The 21,972-nt window shown below is 42.4% G+C and overlaps 1 protein-coding gene across 1 annotated transcript; it reads left to right on the top strand.

Moving 5' to 3' along the window:
- Positions 1-285: 285 nt before the first annotated feature.
- On the top strand, positions 286-4,542 carry selenos (selenoprotein S). The gene is made up of 6 exons (XM_080538805.1): positions 286-449; positions 1,271-1,402; positions 1,703-1,809; positions 2,146-2,235; positions 2,352-2,421; positions 3,120-4,542. The coding sequence occupies exons 1-6, from the start codon at positions 401-403 to the stop codon at positions 3,197-3,199; spliced, it is 528 nt and encodes a 175-aa protein (XP_080394931.1). The 5' UTR covers positions 286-400; the 3' UTR covers positions 3,200-4,542.
- Positions 4,543-21,972: the final 17,430 nt, after the last annotated feature.

The following is a 21,972-nucleotide window of genomic DNA, read 5'->3' as shown; positions in this document are numbered from 1 at the left end:
AACATAACACTTGGCGTAGCAAGTGTATGGTTACTGGACTTTCCGGCAATAAAAAGGTTTTGGGCTGGTTTTTTGGGGGTGGATTCGGCGGTTTTTAGACTGGTTGGGCTGTAGCTAGGGTTGCCAGATGGGCAGTGTTTTTGGGGGGTGGATTTAGCGGTTTTTAGACAGTGGTTAGGCTGGAAATGGTCGATCCCATCTGGCAACCCTGGCTGTAGCGTAAACGGTCAATCCCAGCTGGCAACCCCGGGCCACGTCATTCTTAGCTGTGTTGTGGTTGGACCGGAAGTGAACGAGCTAGCCAGCCAGCTGTGAGGTGTCAACATAAGTTCATCTGATGTGGTGGAACGTAGACAGCTAGCTAACAAAACAACGGTACACATTTGAAGCTACTTCAGAAATGGAGGAAGATCTTGAAAATCAAGATTTCAGTTTCCTACATCAAAGTGGTAAGCAAACCGAGCTATCTAGCTAGCTACATAGCTTAGCAGCAGGATGAGATCTTACAAACGGTTGTCAGTTAACTAGATCTAGCGAGTTCACCGTCTAAAAGACACTTTTCTTTTTGCGCAGGATTGTAATTGTGTCAAGTAGAAGTACACTGAGCCCACAAAGTAAACATTAGATAACTAGGCGACGTGGTGGAATGGATACAGCTAACGCTAGCTTATAGCAAGCAGGGGATGACGAGACGAATATGACATGATACGACTTTACATCCAAGTGACTGCTGTGTGTGTGTGTGTGTGTGTGTGTGTGTGTGTGTGTGTGTGTGTGTGTGTGTGTGTGTGTGTGTGCGCGTGCGTATGCGCGTGCGTATGCGCGTGTTTGTGCTTGTGTGCCCTGTAGACATGTCAGATATACAGAAGCCTTTAGAGGCGACTTGGGTTAGCGACATCCAGCCTGAAATCCCATCCGATATGGATTCTGTCAGTCAGCAAAATGCTAGCATAGAGTACAGCACAGTGTTTTATCTGTACAGTATAGTATAGTGGATAGTGTATATAGCCTTTATTTATGTAAACCAGCTCCTTTCCCTTCTTGTTTTTTTAGTTTTTTCTTTCTTTCCTAGCACCAGGGGAGCCCCCCCTCCCAAATGTCGTTGTTTGGTACCTGTACTATATCAATGACAATAAAGACCATTCATTCATTCATTCATTCATTCATTCAAACAACACCACTCTGACATTCCTGAGCAGAGCACTCCAAATATGACCACAATACATGTTGTTGAGAATCCGATTTATTCTCCATCTCTTGTCCACCACAGTGGGGACTTTCGTGGCAGAGTATGGATGGTACCTGCTGTTCGTGGTGGCTGGGGTCTACCTGCTGATCCAGCACCTGAGCAAGTGGAGAGCGAGCCAGGTGCAGAGCAGCACACAGAATGAAGAAGTGAAAGGTAAGGTGCATTCCATTTGACTTAAGGAAGTGAACCATCTATCCACCAGACATAGCAGGAAAAAGTAATCTATGCTCTGGCCAGGGGCCGTTGGCAGTTGTAGTGCTAGAAGAAGGAATAAATAACAAATAAAATAATAAAAAGCAAACAGGTGCCCGTTCCTACAGGAATGACAAGCTCCATATGCGTGTAGTAGTGTGCTAGGCTGTATGACATTGCATACGTGGCTGTCTGCATTTTTTCAGTCAACAGTACCATCAAACTGACACATTGTGTGGGATTTTTTAATTTCATGCTTAGATCCCACGTCAGTGTTGCAGAGACGAGAGGCATTGGAGGCATCCAGGCAGAAGATGCAAGTGGAGTTGGATGCTAAGGCAGCCCTGTTCAGAGAGAAACAGCAACAGGTGAGACAATGCTCCTTTCTCAACAGAAACTTGATTCCTCACACCATGTCCTCCGCTCTGCACCTGCTTACTACTCAAAGGCATTGGAGGAGAAGATCTAGGTTCCTCCTCTTAGATATTCTCCTCCAATGCTTTTTTGAGAAGGAAGCAAGTGAAAGGCAGAGGAGAGGAATCGTGTTTCTAACATTTGAGAAAGGGGGACAATACGTTTGTCATGGAGCCATGTTTGTGTAACACAGCTTTTTGTCCCAGCACACAAAAAAAACACGCATTGATTGTTCCTGCTATATCTGAGCACCTCACCAACATATTTCTCCTTCTGTCCTTTTCCAACAGCTTGAGGAGGAGAAGAGAAAACAGAAAATAGAGCAGTGGGACAATATGAAAGAGGGGAAGAGTTCCAAAGGAAATGTACTGAGAGCTCAGGTTAGATGTGCAGTGTCATCACAATCGTTTAAGATGTAGTTGATGATGGAGGATGTTACTGGTTATTACGATTCACTCCTTCTTTGTATCTAACGAAGCTTCCTGTTACTCAGCAGAACACAGAAGAGGCCAGCACTTCCACAGCTGGGTTGAAGAAGACTGACAAGAAGCCCCTAAGGAGCAGTGGTATGTAGAAACGTACTTCATTATTTCACACACCGTTTGGAATACTACATAACCCGTACTACACTACAGAGCCGTAACCACGCTGAGCTGTACTGAGCAGGCCCGGTTACACATCCAGCATAATTGCTGAACCAGTGCTGGAGAGTGAAAGGAAAACATCAGAGCCAGCACAGTGTAGTTCGGGTCGGCCCTGTAGTGTGTCAAGCCCCAAAGTGAGGTCCACATACACATGTAGGCTACATGATAGGGGGCAATATGGGGTGGCTGTGGCGCAGGAGGTAGAGCCGCCGTCTAATGATCGCAAGGTTGGCAGATCGGCGTTTCGAGCCCAGGCTGGCCACATGTCAAAGTGTCCTTGGGCAAGACACTGAACCCCAAATTGCTCCCAGTGAGCGGGCCGGCGCCTTGCATGTGAATGGGTGAATGAGAGGCTGTTGTAAAGCTCTTTGGATAAAGGTGCTATATAAGTGCAGTCCATTTACCATGATAAGTTATTTGCATGCCATGCATGAAGTGGATAAGTGGAAAGCACATTTACTGTACATGTGAATGAAACGTATCAACAGTTTAATGCTGGGGGTCAGTGGTGTCTGTGCAATTATTCATGTGTTACGATTAAGCAAAGCTAAGGAAAAAGTACTGGATGCTTGTGGCTTCTGTGTGCCAGTCGCTTATGTTCTTCGCTGTGTGTGTTTCAGGCTTTAACCCCCTGAGTGGGGAGGGGGGAGGAGCCTGTGTGTGGAGACCAGGAAGGAGAGGGCCGTCATCAGGTGGATGAGGTTAAAGAAGGTCAGAGACCCATTGGTCACACTGACCAGTGAACTCTGACCCCATGACCCCTGACCCTCAGGGGCACACACTGACACACTGAATGAAGCTGCCTGCTCCCACAATTCCCCTCATGGTTACTGATGAAAACAAATGTTTTTATTTGGGTTTTCAATTCTTCAGAGATGTAGTTTCTGCTGATTTCACGTCATTTATGCTTCAGTAATATGACTATACTCATCAAAATCCACGTGTTGCTGCAATAAGTAATATTTTCAGTTTCATAGTATTTCAACATTGAAGGAAAACGTAGCTTTGTGAAAGTGACAGCTTCTAATGATGCCATCCCTTTAAATTGCTCCTTTGCGAAAAGGTTTGGCTGATGACTTTCAGAGTAAAAGTGTGTGTGTGTGTGTGTGTGTGTGTGTGTCTTTTTTCTTTTCTTATTTTTTTTATATCCCAGTATGCTTTCAAATGTGTGCCAACCAGGCTTCATGCTGTGACAGTACACCCGTTGGTGACTGCTGTGCACTTTAGTGCTCTTTGTACTTTGTAAATCAGGGGAGGCTGGTGGAGGTATACATCTGATGACAGCCTCATTGTAATGCAATGAGTGGTGGTCTAGTGGATAGTGAGTTGGACTTGTGATCGGAAGGTTGTGAGTTCAAATCCCGTCTGAAACCACACCACTACTAGTGTGCCCTTGAGTAAGGCACTTAGCCCTCAGTTACTCCAGGGGGAATGTCCCTGTAATTCGTAATTGTAAGTCGCTTTGGATTAAAAGCGTCTGCTAAATGGCAAAATTATTATTAATTAAAATTATTATGCATGGAATGGTGTCAAACACACATGCTTATTCCATTCCATGGAGTACAATGAGCCTGTTCTCCAACGTATCCCTCCACCAGCCTCCCCTGCTATAAATCAGATGTAACTGTGGTCTTCTTATCTTGTAATGAAATAATCTACTCATGAAATGATTAGTTCCAGGAGTTTCTGTGAAAAAATATTAGATTACAATTACAAGAAATGAAATTACCGTACTATAAATATTTGTATCACAATAAAGCTTCTATAGTTACACTGTCTTTGTACTTTGAATATGGTGATTTATTCTAGGAAATGTGGATAGTACAATCATCATCACAGAGGTACAGTGTACACCACCTGTTCTACTCATAAAGGTATTTAGGAGTCAAATTAATCATAATCAAGGAGTATAAACTATATCTTTTTATTTGTTTTACATTTTATGATTTGCAAATGAAAGACACAATGTAAAGAAAAGGCACATTAGGCCTTGTCAAGAAGCCTCCCCTAAAAAGTAATCATAAAAAAGTACAATATAATATTTATAATAATATTTAATTGTTTGTCTGAGATGTAATAGGCTACACTGTATGGAAATCTCCTCACCAACGGAAGTTGAGGGTTAAAGTGACGCTCATATTGTTATTATATGGTAATAAACAAGCTCTCTTCCTCCAAGTGTTCTTAGTCAAAATATTGTGATATTTTATAATCGTTCTAGTATAATAGCCTACTAGAACGAAATCTATCACCACTAGATGACAGCATTGCCTACAGCAAACCCTTTCTTGTGAGAAGAAAACCACTAGTAGCCTATTTGTGTGAGAGAAGAGGAACATCGATCTCAAGTAGTTTCAACAGTCAAGAGTGGCTTGCTCTCTTCGACTGATCCAGGGACAGAGGATGGGCTCATTGTGATGCATGGAACATTATTACAATGAGCCCCAGATACTTGACACCATTTCCGACTCCATTCCATGCATTAAATGAGCCCGTCCTCCGATTCCTGCCTCCACCAACCTCCCCTATTGTAGACACTGGATTGGGGTCAGTTTGGGGTTATTAGGGTAGAATTTGGGGAGAGTAACTCAACCCCAGAGTCTCATTTAACCCACTGATGAGTTAACACCACTGTATATGTTTATAGAAAATGTGAGGTTTTGAAGATTCAAATGTTATTCTTCATTTCATACCGTATATATACTGTAGCAACATTGCTGTAACATAACACTTTTTGGTCCTGACGTTACAGGATTGGTCATATGATCCAGAATGATAGGTCTACTATGTGTTGTGATTGTTTATTCGGTACATGTATTTTCCCACAGTTGGGGAGCATTAGTTGGCCCATCAATTGCTGTTGTGTAGTTTGCTAGTCTTTGCCTGCTCTGTCATTTGACTTTTGAAGAATGTTTCTCTGAAAGAGGATTTTTTTCTTCTTCTAATTAATGGGATTTAGCTGCATCAGAAAAAACAACTTGCTTGTGAAAGAAAAGCACCCCCTGCCCACCAATCACATTGATTAGGACTTTCTAATACCACGCCTAAGGGGGGCTCAAGACGATCCAATTACCTTTGGCTGCCATCGTTAGCTTGACGGGGCCCTTGAGTCAGTCTCCATTGTCTCTGGTAGCTACTGAGATCAGGCTGCAGGGACAATGGCTACCACACAGAGAGACTGTCCTAATGAGGCAGTGTTGGCTATGGTAATACCTCTGCTCTAAAGCAGCTTTATTCTCCACCGGGAGCTGAGTGAGTGTCTCTCCTGGCTGTCTCAGGCACCTCCTGGCAGCCTGTCGAGTGTCTCTGCTCCTAGCGGAGGCTGGTGGAGGGAGGAATCAGAGGACAGGCTCATTGTAATACATAGAACAGACTGGAGAATGATATCAAACAAACACACATATTTGATACCATTCCTTTTTTCCATCGCATGTTTTACAAAGAGCTCGTCCTCGGATTTCTACCCCCCAACAGCCTCCCCTGCTCTGCTCCCAGCCAAGCGAACGTTGTTAAATGTCCCTGTGCAAGTGTGATGCATGTGCTAGCCTCCATCTGTTTGGACAAAACATCGCTTTTTCCACTCAAACGTTGACAGTAGTCGTTAATGCTTGCATAGCAACGGAGACACAGTTAGGTCCGATGTACTTGTTGCCCCTATAGCTTGAGGCAGCTAGGCCATCACCCATTGACCTAAATCTCACCTATTGACAGTTCTATTAAATGATCAAAATAGAAGAAAATAGGAGAAATAACAGATGAAAATCATGTTAGAAAAGAAACAATATATTGTCTTTTATTGCTTTGACTACTTTCTGTTTTGACATAAATAATAACTGTTTGATGTTTTTTTAATTCTAGTTGTGTGTTCAACAGAGCGTTCAGACCGTCTGGCGGCGCGTTCATGATCTTATTCCAGAGTGGTATGAGACCATCTGGTGGGGCCAGCCCTTATTGGCTGTGGACCGAAGTCGTGCATAACCTCCCAAAAGCCATCCAGCAAATGTACCCCTTTTTATGCTCGGTCACGAGCCGTGTGTGGCCGCAAGTCAGGGGGCCTTGTGCACAAGTCTGGCATGAACTTGTGTGTTTAATATGGGGAAGGGTTAGTGCGTACAAAATGTATGTCAACGGAGGTTGAAATCGGAGGACATACAGGCTCATTGTAATGCACGGAATCGAATGAGGATGATGGTGTGTGTTTGATACCATTCCTCATTTCATTCCATGCATTCCAATGAGCCTGTATGTCCTCCGATTTCAACCTCCACCAGCCTCCCCTGGATTAAACAACACACAAGAGCTGAGATACACACTTACCTTTGTGTCTTCTTCTTTCTTTTCTTTCTTCAGCCAGGCTCGGACACTGTCTGAGGCCAATAGCACGAGCATTGGGTGAGGTATTAACTCGAGATCTGCGTGTGTAACTATGACATTTGCGTAAATCTTGCATTGACGTCAATGGGGCAGTAAGTGTAAAACGCTCGCAATGACGTCAATGGGAAATTTGTTCGACTTGATCTATACCAGCAGATTCCACCTATTTACAGCGTGCTGCGTGACACATGTTCTAAGTAGCGTGTAACATGTAACATGTCAGCGTGTAGACTAGGACTGACAGGTGGAATGAAGCTGTTTCCAGTCTAGAGGGTTAGAGTTAGGGCCTCGTAATGTCCCTCACTGTGCCACTCCATACAGCTGGGGGAACAGGGCTTAGAGCTCTGTGTATGTGTACCAGATGTCTGACTAGAACCATAAATATCCCAGATAAGGCATACGGATATCCGTCTGTTAATGTCTCTGGTCAAACACCTAATGCACTGTTTCATCCTGTCATGGGAACACTCTGCCGCAGTGTAACTCACTTAGAGACTGGTTTCCTATAGTTATTGCATGAAAAAGCACTGTAAAAAGGAATGTTAAAGGTAGCGTGCTGAGAAACATTGACAGATGTATCCTACCTCCACAGGGTAGCTTTTGTATTATGACAACCGAATGTCCATTTTGTTTAGTCTTAACTTTCCTGTGTGTAGAGTATGTCTGTCTAGGCTGTGTGCACAGAATATACTGTACCACTCTTCACAAACGACTAGATCTGGAAAAAAACAACAACCAATGACCTCCACTCTCCATGTGCTCGTGTCACCATGTTCTAATGTTAGAAGTCTCCCTGGTGGTCTGAGTCTGAGTGTGATGGGCAGGCCGGCCCTGACAATGCTCCAGGGGTCTCTCACACACACACTGGAGCTGCGCTATGGCCTCCCAGGAAATCCGCCCCAGATGGATAGGATAAGATCAAGTCCACTTCCTCCTGTGACAGAGTGCAGAGGACTAGGAACCAGCCCAAACAGGATTACAGCAGGAGAGATGGAGATCTAAGCCTTGAGTCAGAGAAACAAACATTCGGTTTGTGTTTGTGTCTTGCTCAGTCTGAAGGACAGGACAAGATTGCCATCGCACTGAGCGGCTGCGCATTATCCGCACCCCACTCCTGACAGCCACACCCCCCCCCCCCCCGTGGCACTCTGCCACTTGTTTGTGTTGAGTGTTGGCAGCGATGTCGCGGGGTCACCAAAGTGGAGGCTGGTTGGCGGTAGAAATCGTAGGACGGCCTCGTTGTAATGCATGGAACGTAATGAGAAACGGTATCAAACGTGTGTTTATTACAATGTCTTATTCCGTTGCATGCGTTACAATGAGCCCGTCCTCCGATTTCTACCTCCACCAGCCTCCACTGGGTCACCACGCTGGGTTCAGAGGGTTGAGTAACACCATGCCTCAACCCCATTACGTCTGGGAATGTGATAAGCTTGCACTTTCAGCGGCCTATCTTTTGGAACTTTCCTTGCAATGTTGTCTTCCTCAAGGACACAACCTGCTTTGATAGTGTTTCTCCTGGGAGCTGATGGTTCTTTGTAATAGCTGAATGTACATTGTGAATGGAATAACACAGCTTTTCAAGCGACTTCCTGAGGGAAGACATTAACCCTGGATGAAACTGCTGAGCCATCACTTTTTGTCCCCCATTACAATAATGGGTATCCATGGGTCCCTGGGGTCTGGTGCCCCTTATGGGGGTCTTTGTGGGAATCTACTATTCCATACAGTGCAAATACAATGATATTCACAATTTGCATGGCCTTAGGTTCTTTTGAAATGATGCCCTATAAGTAACCCATTTCTTGTCCTTCAATAAACATGGAGAGCATTAAAATAGTATCTAGAACAAGCTTGCCTTTGCAAACTGCAGTATTGCCTGATACTTTGATGCTACTATACAGAAATAAACACCAACACCCAGGCCTGACTCAGCCCGGTGTAATCATTGACGCTGTATGACGATGACAAATCAAGAGAGAATTTCCTGTTGATACTGATCATGCCAGAAGTTGTACTGCCAGGCCTTTATTTGTTGCACTGTCAAGCCTTTTCCCAGAGTTTCAAAGCCAGCTCTGTCACCGTAGCCATTTAGCTCATTGCCATCTCAGTCCCTAAGCAGTGACACCTACAATAGGCCGGAAATCTTGGTAAAAAATACTGGTGCGAAATCCCTGCACTGCTGTATGACAGCGGTTCCCTCTTGACCTCTGAAATACTTCAACACACCCTCGCACCAGACAAAACAAGTCACGCTATTGCAGTCACACAAACAACAGCTGTGTCGGAAACATGCGTGATGTGTGCCGTTAAACAAATGTTGGGAGTGCTGAGGTTTAGCCATGGCTCGCTGACTAACCATGCTCGGCCAACAAGAAGTGCTTCCACTGTTAAAGCTAGTTATGATTGTGCACTGTCTATGGCTATGCAGATTCTGAGGTATACATTGCAAAACATTTCTACATTTTCAAGGAAACCTTGTGTGCCACAGATCCCTGTACTTCATCAGGGTATGGAGTCTCAACCATGAATTTAAGTGTATAACTTGTGTTTTTTTTTAATTGGATTTGACACTGAGCACGAAGTTATAATGCATTCATAGTTCATTATACTTAATTAGTACTTTTTAAATGTCTTATATCATCTCATAATGATCTTGAGCTATTATACGATATTTTGTGTCAGTTCAAGGAAAATATCTGACAGGCAGACAGACATATCGTATTATAATGTATTATGAAGATATTACAAGGTATACCGGAGTTATAATGTTATTTGTGTGCCTCAAAGAAAGTCTGATGTCCTGTCTGATGTCCTGTCTGATGTCCTGTCTACCATTCTTGTGAATCTTAATGGAGATGACTAAAGCTTTGTGTGTAGGTGGATCATTTTGTCAGAGTATTGGCATGATTTATGCTTGGCAAACCTCCAAGGATGTAAATCAATTAAGCCTAATAGGTTAAATCATATCAAAGTATTTGTCTACTCTCTCAGTACAAGCACAGGTCCAGAATATTCAGGGTCCGTAGCCAATGTCTTTGAAATTAGTTTCATACTGGATCTGTTTCTTTATGAATATCTTACAATGCTATTCCAAACAATGACATCATGTGCAATACAGTGAAACAAAACATGTGGCTTGGGAATATTGACTACCATATTATGAAAAACTCACTTTTTCAGTGCTTGTGCACATACATTTGGGTCTCTGACACACAAACTGCGAAATAAAACAGTTTTTTTGTGGGCTGCCTATTTCACAAAACATGCCATTCTACAAGTCATTCAGATTTGCCTTCCTTTCCTACATAACAGAGGGGTCTCATTAGAATGACACCCTCCCTGATCTGAGTATCTCCGCCTACAGCTGCAGGACCCACAATAATGTTTACGGTATTACCGGTAGTTTAACGACACACGTGTTAAAAACAAATGCTCAAACTGCAGGAATTCCTTTGCCTGGCAATGTTGTGTTACTCTGATTAGCATCCAGCAGCTAACCTGCTTAGACCACAAAGCTGCAGTGACCAGGCAGTGTGTGTGAAGGCCAGGCTAATACGACCATTCTGATCCACAGACACTCTCAGCGTTACTTATAATATTAGTATTATGACTACTGCAGCTGCGTTGCAGTTCTGGTATAAACATGAATACTGTCAACAGCCCTCAGCCTCTCCTGTTGCGGTCATATAATCTTGTGAAACTGCATTTCGTTGTATAGTACTTGATGGCAATGAAGTTGAATCTAATCTAACCTAATCTAATTTGATCTTCTTTAATCGATCTTCTAATCTATAGGTAAAGGTGATGTAATTGAACCAATCATTTATTTAACAAAAAATGAACAAAGATGCCAATTCCTACTGAGGCCGAGGCTATGCCCTAATAGCTGGTATTGCCTCCTTTGGCTGAAATAACCTCAATTGGACTTTGGTTTCCTATAACTGTCTACCAGTCTCTGACACCGACTGGAAAGTATTTCCCACTTCTCCATGCAGAATTCTTTCAGCTGTGTGACGTGTGTGTGACGTGTGTCTTGCACGCACAGCCCAATTCAAATCACCCCACACATCTCAGTAGGATTAAGATCCAGGCTTTGACTTGGCCATTCCAGAACTCTCCATTTCTTTCTTTTGAGCCATTCCTTGGTGGATTTACTGGAATGTTTGGATCATTGTCATGTTCCATGGTCCACATTCACTTCAGTTTAAAGTTTTGGACAGATGATCTCACATTTTCCTCAAGCACCCACTGATACAATAAAGAATTCATAGTGGATTCTATGATGGTGACCAGGTCCCACTGCAGCAAAGCAGCCCAAACCATTTCCACCCCCATGCTTCACAGATGGTATGAGGTTCTTAAATGCTGTCTTTAGTTTACGCCAGAAATGTCTTCTGTTGCTGTGCCCAAATAATTTAACTTTGGATTCATCTGTCTATCAAAGCTCATTGTTCCAGAAATCCTGTTGTTTGTCTAGGTGTTCTCTGGCAAACTTTAGTTTTGCCTTGATGTTTCTTTTTTACATTGCATACCTCCAATGAAAATCAAACTTGTGCGGTCTCTTTCTGTTGGTAGATGCATGTACTTTTACATCAACTGTGGCAAGAGCTACCTGTAGGTCCCGTGATGACATTCTAAGATTTTTGGAGACTTCTTGCGGTCTGCTCTTGGGCTGAACTTGCTATTCATGTCTGACCTGGCCATGTTGGCAGTTTTTTAAAATGTTCTCCACTTAACTATTATTTTTAAATTATTTTCCGGACAGTGGAATGGCTGATTTCTAATTGTTTGGAAATCTTTTTAAATCCTTTCCCAGACTCATATGCATACAACCTTCTTTCTGAAGGCCTCAGAGAGCTCTTTTGATCTCGTCATGGTGATACCACTCACTTCAGCATTTCTGTATTTGTTTAGTTATATTACCTCCATCTCTCGATATTGTTAAAACGAAGATCAAATGTCCATATGTGTAAAATATGTTGAAAAAAACATTGGTTTTCATGGGGTGTCCTATCCTTTTCACATGACTGTATATTAACTTGAAGAGTATAATATGGAACATTTAACACATAAGCAGACGAAGAGGTCTTTATAACATTAGAATCAACTATTGTCATTGCACACACGCCTATTAAAGAAAGAGTACACTCATATTCAGTAATATCAGAATTATGGGCTGCGTAGGGGCGTCTCTATCTAACTGTGGGGTTGTTGAGGGACATGTCTGTCTATGCCAGGGAACTTTGACAGCCTCACAGCATCATTATTACTTAGATATGATAACAGCATGTTGATGTTTCGAAATGGACAAATAGATGGCCATATAATTATTTTTTTGTTATGATTTGTTAAAATAACATTGCCCTCAATATTTTGCCTGCTAGTATAAACATGTAGGCGTTTTTGGAGTGCAGACTCTGTGAAACAAGGCGCTAAGAAAATAGAATGTGTTGCCCAAAATACACATACTTTGGCCTAAATGGCAATTTTCTGAATCATTGTACAATAACATTCATTGAGCAACACCATGTCATGTATACGAGTGTTGTGGTCCACACTACTAATGGTGCGTGCTACTGTTTGTACGTGTGTGTGTGTGTGTGTGTGTGTGTGTGTGTGTGTGTGTGTGTGTGTGTGTGTGTGCGTGGGTGTGTGTGTGTGGAGGATGAGGAGATGGGCCACTTTGCCCAAACAAACACAGTCCAAGATTGATTGCACTAAGAATGCTTTTATGATCCTAGCCAGTTACTGTGAAGTGGAGTAACTCCACAGCATGCTGATTGCTGGCAGGCAGGTCAAGAGTGTGGCAACACCTGCTCCCCATGGTTTGCTTTTACTGTCATTCAGGCCTTGTCCACACCAATACGTTTTTTGATAAACGTGTTTCGTATATAAAAATATTACCGTCCACACAAGCATGTTTGTAAAAATATCTATCCACATGCATACGCATGGCATGAACGCAATATAAACGCTGTCATTGAGCATTCCACCCCATAGCCCTGCTGGCCAATCAGACGCCAAACAAAGCTACTACCGGTTCTTCCGCGTTACTGCAAAATACAACATTTTAAATACAACATTTCTCCCTCATAAGCAACATGCTGCCTCGGGGAAAGGAGTCGTTTGTTTGGACAGACATTGGACAGATACAGACAGGCTAATTGTGTAGCCTCGACCACCATTGCCTGTTGTAAACAAAGTAGTTACTGGCACCAGGATATGACGTTGGAGGGAACAGCAAACAGCTGCAGTGCGCATGATCATATAAATCTACTCGCATGATGACATGTCAAAAATATACAGCGTTTTTAAAAATCTTCACTGTGGCCGGAGTTTTTCTAAATGTTCGTTTTCAGGGGGCAAAATGTTCTTTGCGTGTGGACGAACCCCCCAAACTGAATATAAAAATCCACGTTTATAAAAAAAAACGTATAGGTGTGGACAGGGCCTCAGAGAGGAAGTCGGGATCTATCAATCAATCACAGTCATGCATTGAATGCACTCCAAAACCTATAGTAAATAAACTATAATACAATAAAACAAAAGGTAGGAGATATACGAAATAGATACAATTAATATAACACAATAAAACCAGGAATAAAACAAGAAATAGAAGATAAGATAGGAGTAAAAGTGCAAGTTGACATAGATACTAGATAAAAGGCCAGGCTAAAAGGGTGTATTTTAAGTTTTCTTTTAAAGACATCCACACTGACAGCCACACAAGTCCTCTGGCAAGCCGTTCCACAGTCTTAGGCCATAATGGCTAAAAGCCACTAGACCATTTCAAACTGTGCAGTAATGTCAGAATGGATGTGTTTGAAAACAGCCCAGCTTCTTTAAAGAGTATGGCCAACCTTAGGGAACATCTGCTCTCTAATCTTCTCCAATATCCACTGTACCTATCAGGCTGTGGAGGCTGGTGGATGGGGTAATTGGGAGGACAGGCTCATTGTATTGGATGGAACGAAATAAGGAATGGTATCAAACACATGATTGTACATGTGAGCCCAATGAGCCCATCCTCTGATTTCCATCTCCACCAGCCCCCCCATGTACACATTAAGCACATGTTAAGCACTTACAGTAGGTGAGGTTCATCGTAGCCTCGTAGCACTGAGTAATAAAATCTCCCAGGGGGGTCAGATCAACTAGCATTGAGGACAGTAAAAAACGACCTACCGTCATAAGTCATAATGACAACCACTCAGGACACTCTGCTTTCTACTGGAGAGTGGGGAATGAGATATACGACCACTGATGGCCCGACTTTGAAGACACTCAACCCCACAAAGGTCCTCATCACCGGGGGTTGGTTGTTCTGGTGTGAGTCTGTGGTGGTGGCCATGGGTGTGTGTGTGTGTGTGTGTGTGTGTGTGTGTGTGTGTGTGTGTGTGTGTTGGCGGGGGGTGGGGGGGTTATTACAGTGGTCCAGAGACAGAAAACAGGAAACACGTGTAGCACTTCATCCCTAAAATGTGCCCTTGGCTTGGGAGTGTTATGTGGCATAAAGGAATGCTGGTCCATTAACTGCAAACTTGGTGCCCACCAGCTCTCTCTGGTTCTTCTGTGAGGTTGTGTCCTTCCCTGGGCTCCAACAACAGTGGTAGTGAGTGGGTGGTAGTGGTGGTCTAGTGGATAGTGAGTTGGACTTGTGATCGGAAGGTTGTGAGTTCAAATCCCGCCTGAAACCACACCACTACTAGTGTGCCCTTGAGTAAGGCACTTAGCCCTCAGTTACTCCAGGGGGATTCTGTCCCTGTAATTCGTAATTGTAAATCGCTTTGGATTAAAAGCGTCTGCTAAATGGCAAAATTAAAATTTAATTAATTATTAGACCCCTCTTTTAAAGGTTATTTTTTTCTGAGTGGGCCAGTCCCACTCATATTTTTCATTTTATTGGATAGAGATAGTGAAGGTAGACAGGAAAGTAAGGAGGAGAGGGCATGTCAGCAGGGCATGGGCCGGATTCGAACGCATGCCGACATGGGCATATGTGTGTACTGTAGACCGCGGTGCTGGACCACTGGACCACCCCAGGCCAGGCCACAAGAGAGACCCCTCTTTTAATAACGCTGGAATGTGATCCTCATCCTTCAATGCCAAATGCCTCATCCTCTAATCCCACAATGTTAAAAATAGGGGACTATATTATTGTATCGTATTAAAGGATGGTATTTGACTGTGTCAGGTATGTGGCGTGATGAGTCATCTGAGGAACCTACAGTCCCAAGGAGCATGGTTGTCTCTATTGGTTGTTTATTATTTAATTTCATACATAGATAAAAACTTGTGTTTTGATTTTGATTTATACAGGGATACCCCACTGAAACCAAGGTCTCTTTTCCAGGGGAGGCCTGCTTACATTAAAATATATATGACTGCTTTGGTGAATTTCTGTTGAATTGGTCAGGGGAGACGACGCTGATTGCAAATATATCCTCTGTTCCCTTTTCCCTTTACTTCATGCATCACGACCCACAGTAATCTTTCCACAACAACCCCGTATCGTAACACATGCAACATATTTGGCACTAGTCGGTGGAAAACCAAATGGGATATTACACACATACTGAATCAAAATAGAAAAACAATAATCGCTCTAAATGTAACAACAAAGGTTTTGGTTGTAGACACTGCAGACACCGACTAATCTATGATGTCTCTGTTGGAGAGCAGAGTGGAAAAAAGCTCATCCCTCACTGTGCTTTCCTCCTCTGTCCAACAAAAACAACCACAGGGAATATTTACTGTACTGAAAAAGACCATTGATGCCTGACTTCCCCTGTTACACCCCAAATACTCCCCAGCTCGGGAGGAAGAGCCCCAGCATGACCTCCTCTCTAATATTAGTCTATTCAAGTCCAGTCCCATAACAGCTACAGTATGTGAACAAGGTAGAGGGGCTCATGTTACGCAGGAACATCCCCATGGGACCGTAGTACAGGAAGGAGATTTCATAGGGTGCACGGCCCCCCCAGCTAGAGGCAAACTCACCATTTCCTATAAACAAACCTGCCCTCTTAGATACAAGATCAATGCAGTGATTCTATAAGTGCTACTTGGCTGAACAAAATAGCTTGGCACGGCAGACGTGAGTAAGTCTGAAGACAGGGACATACTGACTGTGCTTTCTTGGCCAGGTCTTCCTCGAAAAAGAGATTTTAATCTCAAGGGACCTCCTGGTTAAATAAAGGTTAAGAAATTAAAAATACTTAATGTGTTGGCAAATGTACAGTCATTTCCAATAGAAAGTTACATCAAGTTGCATTGTGTTGCTTTAAAAAACAACAACAACCTCTGCCTCATATTTACCATGCAGCAATCCACTGGAAGATTTAAACATTACTTCTTCACAGTAACTGTCAACCCCAAAACTACACTGGCAGTTTCACAGTGACGTGTGTCTCATCTCAACTGTGAATTTGGCTTTCAGATGTTGCTAATTGTCAGTTTGAATAAGGAAGTTGTGAGCACTCCAAAATCAGTATAGTTTGCTGCAATGATGTATTAATTGTGACCAAAGCTCCAATTTGTTACTGGCCCAAATGCGCTCCTTCAGTTTTTTCAGTATAAGAGATGGTGGGCAGATTGCCATCTGCAATTGGGATGAATTAATGTTAAGATGAAGATGACCTTGTCAATCAGAAATGTCACTGAAAATCTTGTTACCATATTATTGTTATTGGTCATCTTGAAACGTTTGTGGAAGAAAATTGGAGCCCCATAGTTGTCCCACTTGGCATTGATGGATGCTAAAATGGCCAAAGTTTATTTTTCCAATAATATCTGTCCAAACAAAGGCACATTGGATTACTTACATTCCAATGTGTCTTGTTTGATTTCCTGTGTACAATGTAACTGTGACCACCTAGTGCAGTTTGGCAGTTGTAGGGAGATCATTGCTTCACACAGAGGAAAAGAACAACACATCAAAATGTGTTAGGGATAGTTGTTATTGTGGTTATCCAACCAGTACACTGTTGCGTAGTAAAATGTTACGAAACCCCAAAACTGGTGGCAATTGAGCTGCCACCAATTAAATCAAATCAAAACCCTACATAAAGTACTGAAACCCATTTTTGTGAAGGTTTTGGGACATGTTTTAGGATGTATAAAACGCTCATCATGAGACACTTTGAAACATGACATGGTGTGTTGTTACACTAATATATCAAGATTTGTGATCAAAACTCAAATCTAGAAGTGTTCGAGCAGTCCAATCATTGTACGATCATTTAATCTATATTTCCATACTGCAAATATGATTATTATGAAAACCAACTGTGTTTTGGTGTTTGGATGTTGCTTTAGTGGTGTGTTCAATCATACTTGTATTGGGTTTACATTGAAACACCATTCAAACATTCAATCTTAAGTACACCACTTTCTGTGGTTTCAAAACATGTACGTTTTGATTCACCTACTTCTAACAGTGTAGACCAATATCTGCTATGTCCCAAATTAAATCCGCAATAGATAATGTTCATTTTGGTCAATTTGTCAAACCATTTGTCATACCCTAACCCTTTTCACCATTTTCCAGTTGCCCAAATCCCTTAGATAGGCTGTGATTTTAAGCCTGAATGGATAGTATTTAAAATATGGTTGATTCCTTTTTTTGGCATTGAGGTCATGACATTCATAGGTTCATATGAGATATCAAGCATAAACCTCCACAAAAGTATTCTGGTATTGCTTAGTGGACAAGAAAATCTCCACTATGCCAACTATGCTTTAGATTTTTGTATAGTGGATTACTGAATTAACCTCTCAATAACAACACATTCTCTGTTCTGTCAATCGCTTCATGTAGGAGTCCCTGCCATCAACAAAGGAATGATGTTAATGCTTCGTCACATGGATTAAACTCCGGCAATTGGATTATGAGTAGAAAACATACCCTTGATATTGGATATTAAGGCAAACCTACAAAAGTCCTCCTTTCCCCCAATCACATTAGTGCCGCACAGAGCCTGCAATTAGGAGGTAGTCTGTGAAAGGCCAGCTTGACTTTTATTGGCTAAACAAATTTGATGAAAGTTTGGTGGTTTTGACCTTTTTGTTGCAGCAAGGCCCAACGGGGGACTCAGCAAGCAGAGGGAGATAAGCCTGATTGGAATAGCAGACGAATAGGACCCTTATCAAATCAGATCATCAGAGAGAGAGAGAGAGAGAGAGAGAGAGAGAGAGAGAGATCATCATCTTTTTCATAATGTAAGTGTCCAATAATGGAGTTCCATGTAAAATAAAACATTTAAGACATCCTGCTTCTTGAAATTCTGTTATTATTATCTCCCATATGCAGTATCCCTCTCTCATTATGCTGGCCCGTGCGGTTACAACCAAATGACCATGACACCTGTGTGGATAACAGCATACTGTACTGCTATATTCAGCAGTACCTCCTAGAGATTAAAAAATAAACAGACTGTGCAACATTTTGGGACTTCATCTTACTACTTACCCAGAGTCAGATGAACCTGTCGATATGTGCTAAATTAATGGAAGTCACCAGGAACATCTACATTTTTTATACCTTACCATTGCAATAACGGGGAGAAAAAATCCACTGGGTGCATTTGAACGTTACTGTACATCAAACGCTAAATCAGGAAAGCATGCCGAAGACCCTACAGTGTGTACAGGGAGTCCTTGCCATCACACGCAAGCATATTTCTCTCATGTTTTAATAGAAACTATGCAGTTCTGGTAATAAAGGATTATTGCAGCTTCAAATTAGGTCTTAAGCTCTTGGCTTCAAAGCGTCCTACTGGAGAAAAAGCCCTTCTCCCCTGCTCAGGCAAGCCTTTGTCTGGCTTTGACGACACCCCATGGCAGAGCTACTAGAACCTAGAGACACAGTAGTAGATATCAGGGGATAGGATATGGGAGGTGGTAGTGAGTGAGGGAGGCTGGTGGAGGTAGAAATCGGAGGATGGGCTCATTGTAATGCTCCGATTTATACCTCCACCAGCCTTCTCTGGTTGATATACTACAATTAATATCCCAGTGAATCGTGAAACTTGAACAAAAGCAAAGGAACATTTCCCAACCCCAGAATACTCCATAAAACGACGAAAACGACGAATCTCAAACAACTCTCAACCAGTCTTTAAACCTTTCACAACCCCATATACCCTAAACTACCCCCCCCCCCCCGCAAAAAAAGAATAAAACAAGGGAACATGGGGTTTTAAAAGAAGGAGATCAACCAATTAACCATAGTACCCATGGCAATATCAACTGGTGATGTTAAATCAAATGAGTAAAATCCAATCAAATCCACATAATCATGCCTGAAAACTCTGCATTGGGCTCCCATGCAGGGAACACATATAGCAAGGGGCCACCTGGGGGACATAGAGGACCACCATATGCATAATTTAACATCAGCCATGCCCACGACCTGCCGAGTGTTGCGTTTGTCAGTTTAGCTTGATCTAATGCTACACAATGCTGGCTTCACAGCCATTTCCCCTGACTCTGTCGTGCCAAGGGGATGATCACTCCGCCAGCTGGGAACCTTTGCAGGGAGTGTCAATTTGGACGAAAAGATAAACGTGGCCCCAGACTGTAGACATTAATGAGGTGATATAGTTATTTTAGTAAAGCTCTGCCACTCATGACTGTTGGCAAGCAGATCAGATGTCTTAAATCAACATTTATTTTAATGTTATTGGGTGTTTCCAGGTGTTTAAGTACTGGCTGTCACTTCCAAGGCAATCACTTCTACTAATTAAACAAACACATATGATTTGTTGGCAGAACAAAAAAATATGGAAAAATAACAGCTGTCTCTCTTGTTTTATGGCTAATCCAGCACCTTCCTAACGGCTTCACTTCAAGGGCTTCCTTTCATGAAGAGAGACACATTTGAGAGGGCCTTTTAAAATACCAACCGTAGAAGTGATCATAAGTTATAGCAGAATGTACAATTGATGGTGACCTCTGACCCATAGTTTGACATGCTCTTAAACAACACAGTAAAAAGAGTAAGTACCCTTCAGAACTGATAGTTCTGGCCCTTAGGGGGTAAGGGGCGTGAGGCGCTTCTGTAGCGTGAGGCGGCACGTGAGGCGGAAGTACACCCCCTGGACGCTGGTCCCATGGAAACACACCGTAATAAGCATAAACTCCTCACCTTAATAAGCATAAACTCCTCACCTTAATAAGCAGAAATTCCTCACCTTAATAAGCATACATTCCTCAGTTGATTGTACGGCGCCCCAGAATGGCCTTAGAAAGAAAGCATAAATAAAACGAGGCCACAATTCAGTACCTCGAGCGCACGCGATAACATTTTGTAAATTGTGGCCTTTTTTAAAAATGGCCTTCTACTAACAATAATGCCTTGCAAAGCATGTGTTGTCAGCATGTCTTGAGAACTCCTCCCAATACTAAAGTAAAGCCTAATTAAGAGTCTCTATCCATATCTGCCTCTAAATAAAGGCAGAAGTGTCTCAGTCAGGCTGGACTCAATGGCGTGGCCTCTCTCACAAATGCACACTGCTAATGTGTTGCTTTGAAGGACCAAAAATGTGTGCAAGTCTTTTTTTATTTATTCGTGGGAACGAGTTAACCAAAACGAAGGAACGACTTAATCAAAACGAGGGAATAAATTGTTAAAACGAGGCCCAGACTTACTACATCATGTGCACAGGATTTATTTTTTCTCTCTCTTTGGTCACTCCAGGGCTCTGTATGATTGGTATTTCTTTTAATCTGTGAGTGTAACTCTTGCTTGTGACAATTCAGTTTGTAACAATGATCTTACTGTCAGGCAGCCTTTTGATTTCTGATAGGGTTAGACATTCAATGTTTCCTTTTTAATGATTTAGTTCATTGAATTAGCAGCAGTAAAAGGATTACAAATGCCTCTAGACAAGTGTGTGTATGTGTGTGTGTATGTGTGTGTGTGTGTTTGTGTGTGCGTGTGCGTGTGCGTACATGCATGCGTGTGTGTGTGAGGAAATCAACTGTTCAGAATGATTGGCGGCTAGGCAAACCTATCTGACAGAGACAGTGTGAGAGAGTACCACGATCATGTCATAGATATTTGGGAAACCCTCCAGGAATGTGTGCAATAATAAACCATTAAGATATACAATAGCCGTGCAGGAGAGACAGGGCGTGTGTAGGGAACCCCAAACCTGCTAATCATAAACAACAAAGCCAGCAGCAGGGTCGTCAGTGGCACAAAGACATTGAAGGCCCATGTGAGGGCCATGTGACATGGACACACAGTGGACACAAAGAGGAAAGAGATGGAGGGTGGAACGGCACAGTCAGCTGCTGCAATGAGAAGTCCTTACTCAGCAGGAACACAAGAGAATGATAGCAAAATGAGAGCAGATCAACTGTGATCCGTCAGAGTTGATATATGGCACTGTAGTCTGCATTTATCTGTCTGTCTTTCTATCTTTCTATCTATCTATCTATCTATCTATCTATCTATCTATGATCTATGCAAGTGCAGTATCTTATATATTATTAATATATAATTATGTCTGATTATGATATCTTTCTCGCATAAATGTGCCAAGTAGGAAGAATGCCAGTGTGTATTCGTTTTTTCCCTTTTCCAAGTTTATTCACTTAACTCTGAGCACCTGGAGCAAACCATGCATGAGCAAACTTTTGTCAAACAACGTATGATAACAAGACATTTATTTTCAGCTTTTGGAAAATGACTGATAATAGCTCATTACATATATGTAATATAGTATAGAATATGTGCTATGCACGCATTAATAACTGTATGCTCGAAGTAGTGTCACCAAAATGGTACATTTACATTTTATATTTATTTAAAGATGGTGTGCTGGCTGCATGTGTATATTTAACAAGGGGATATTTTGACGGCATCACTGTCTGTAACAAGTACTATGTAATGAGAGAGATAAACAGGCTGCATTGTTGCACTAAATAATTCACCTCTCCACAATTGAACGGTTGCCATCAGCTTCTCCCCACATTGTTAGGGCTGCCTCCCTCCCTCTGCTGTGTGTGTTGTTCTGGTAGAAATGCTTTGATGTACTGTATACTGCCAGTCAACACTGCAAAATATAGCCTAGCAGGCATTGTCAACGT

Source organism: Nansenia antarctica (assembly GCF_963989245.1).
Source record: "Nansenia antarctica genome assembly, chromosome: 9".
Taxonomy (NCBI): Eukaryota; Metazoa; Chordata; class Actinopteri; order Argentiniformes; family Microstomatidae; genus Nansenia; species Nansenia antarctica.
Note: the sequence above shows the minus strand (reverse complement) of the source record. Positions and strands in the feature narration are given on the sequence as shown.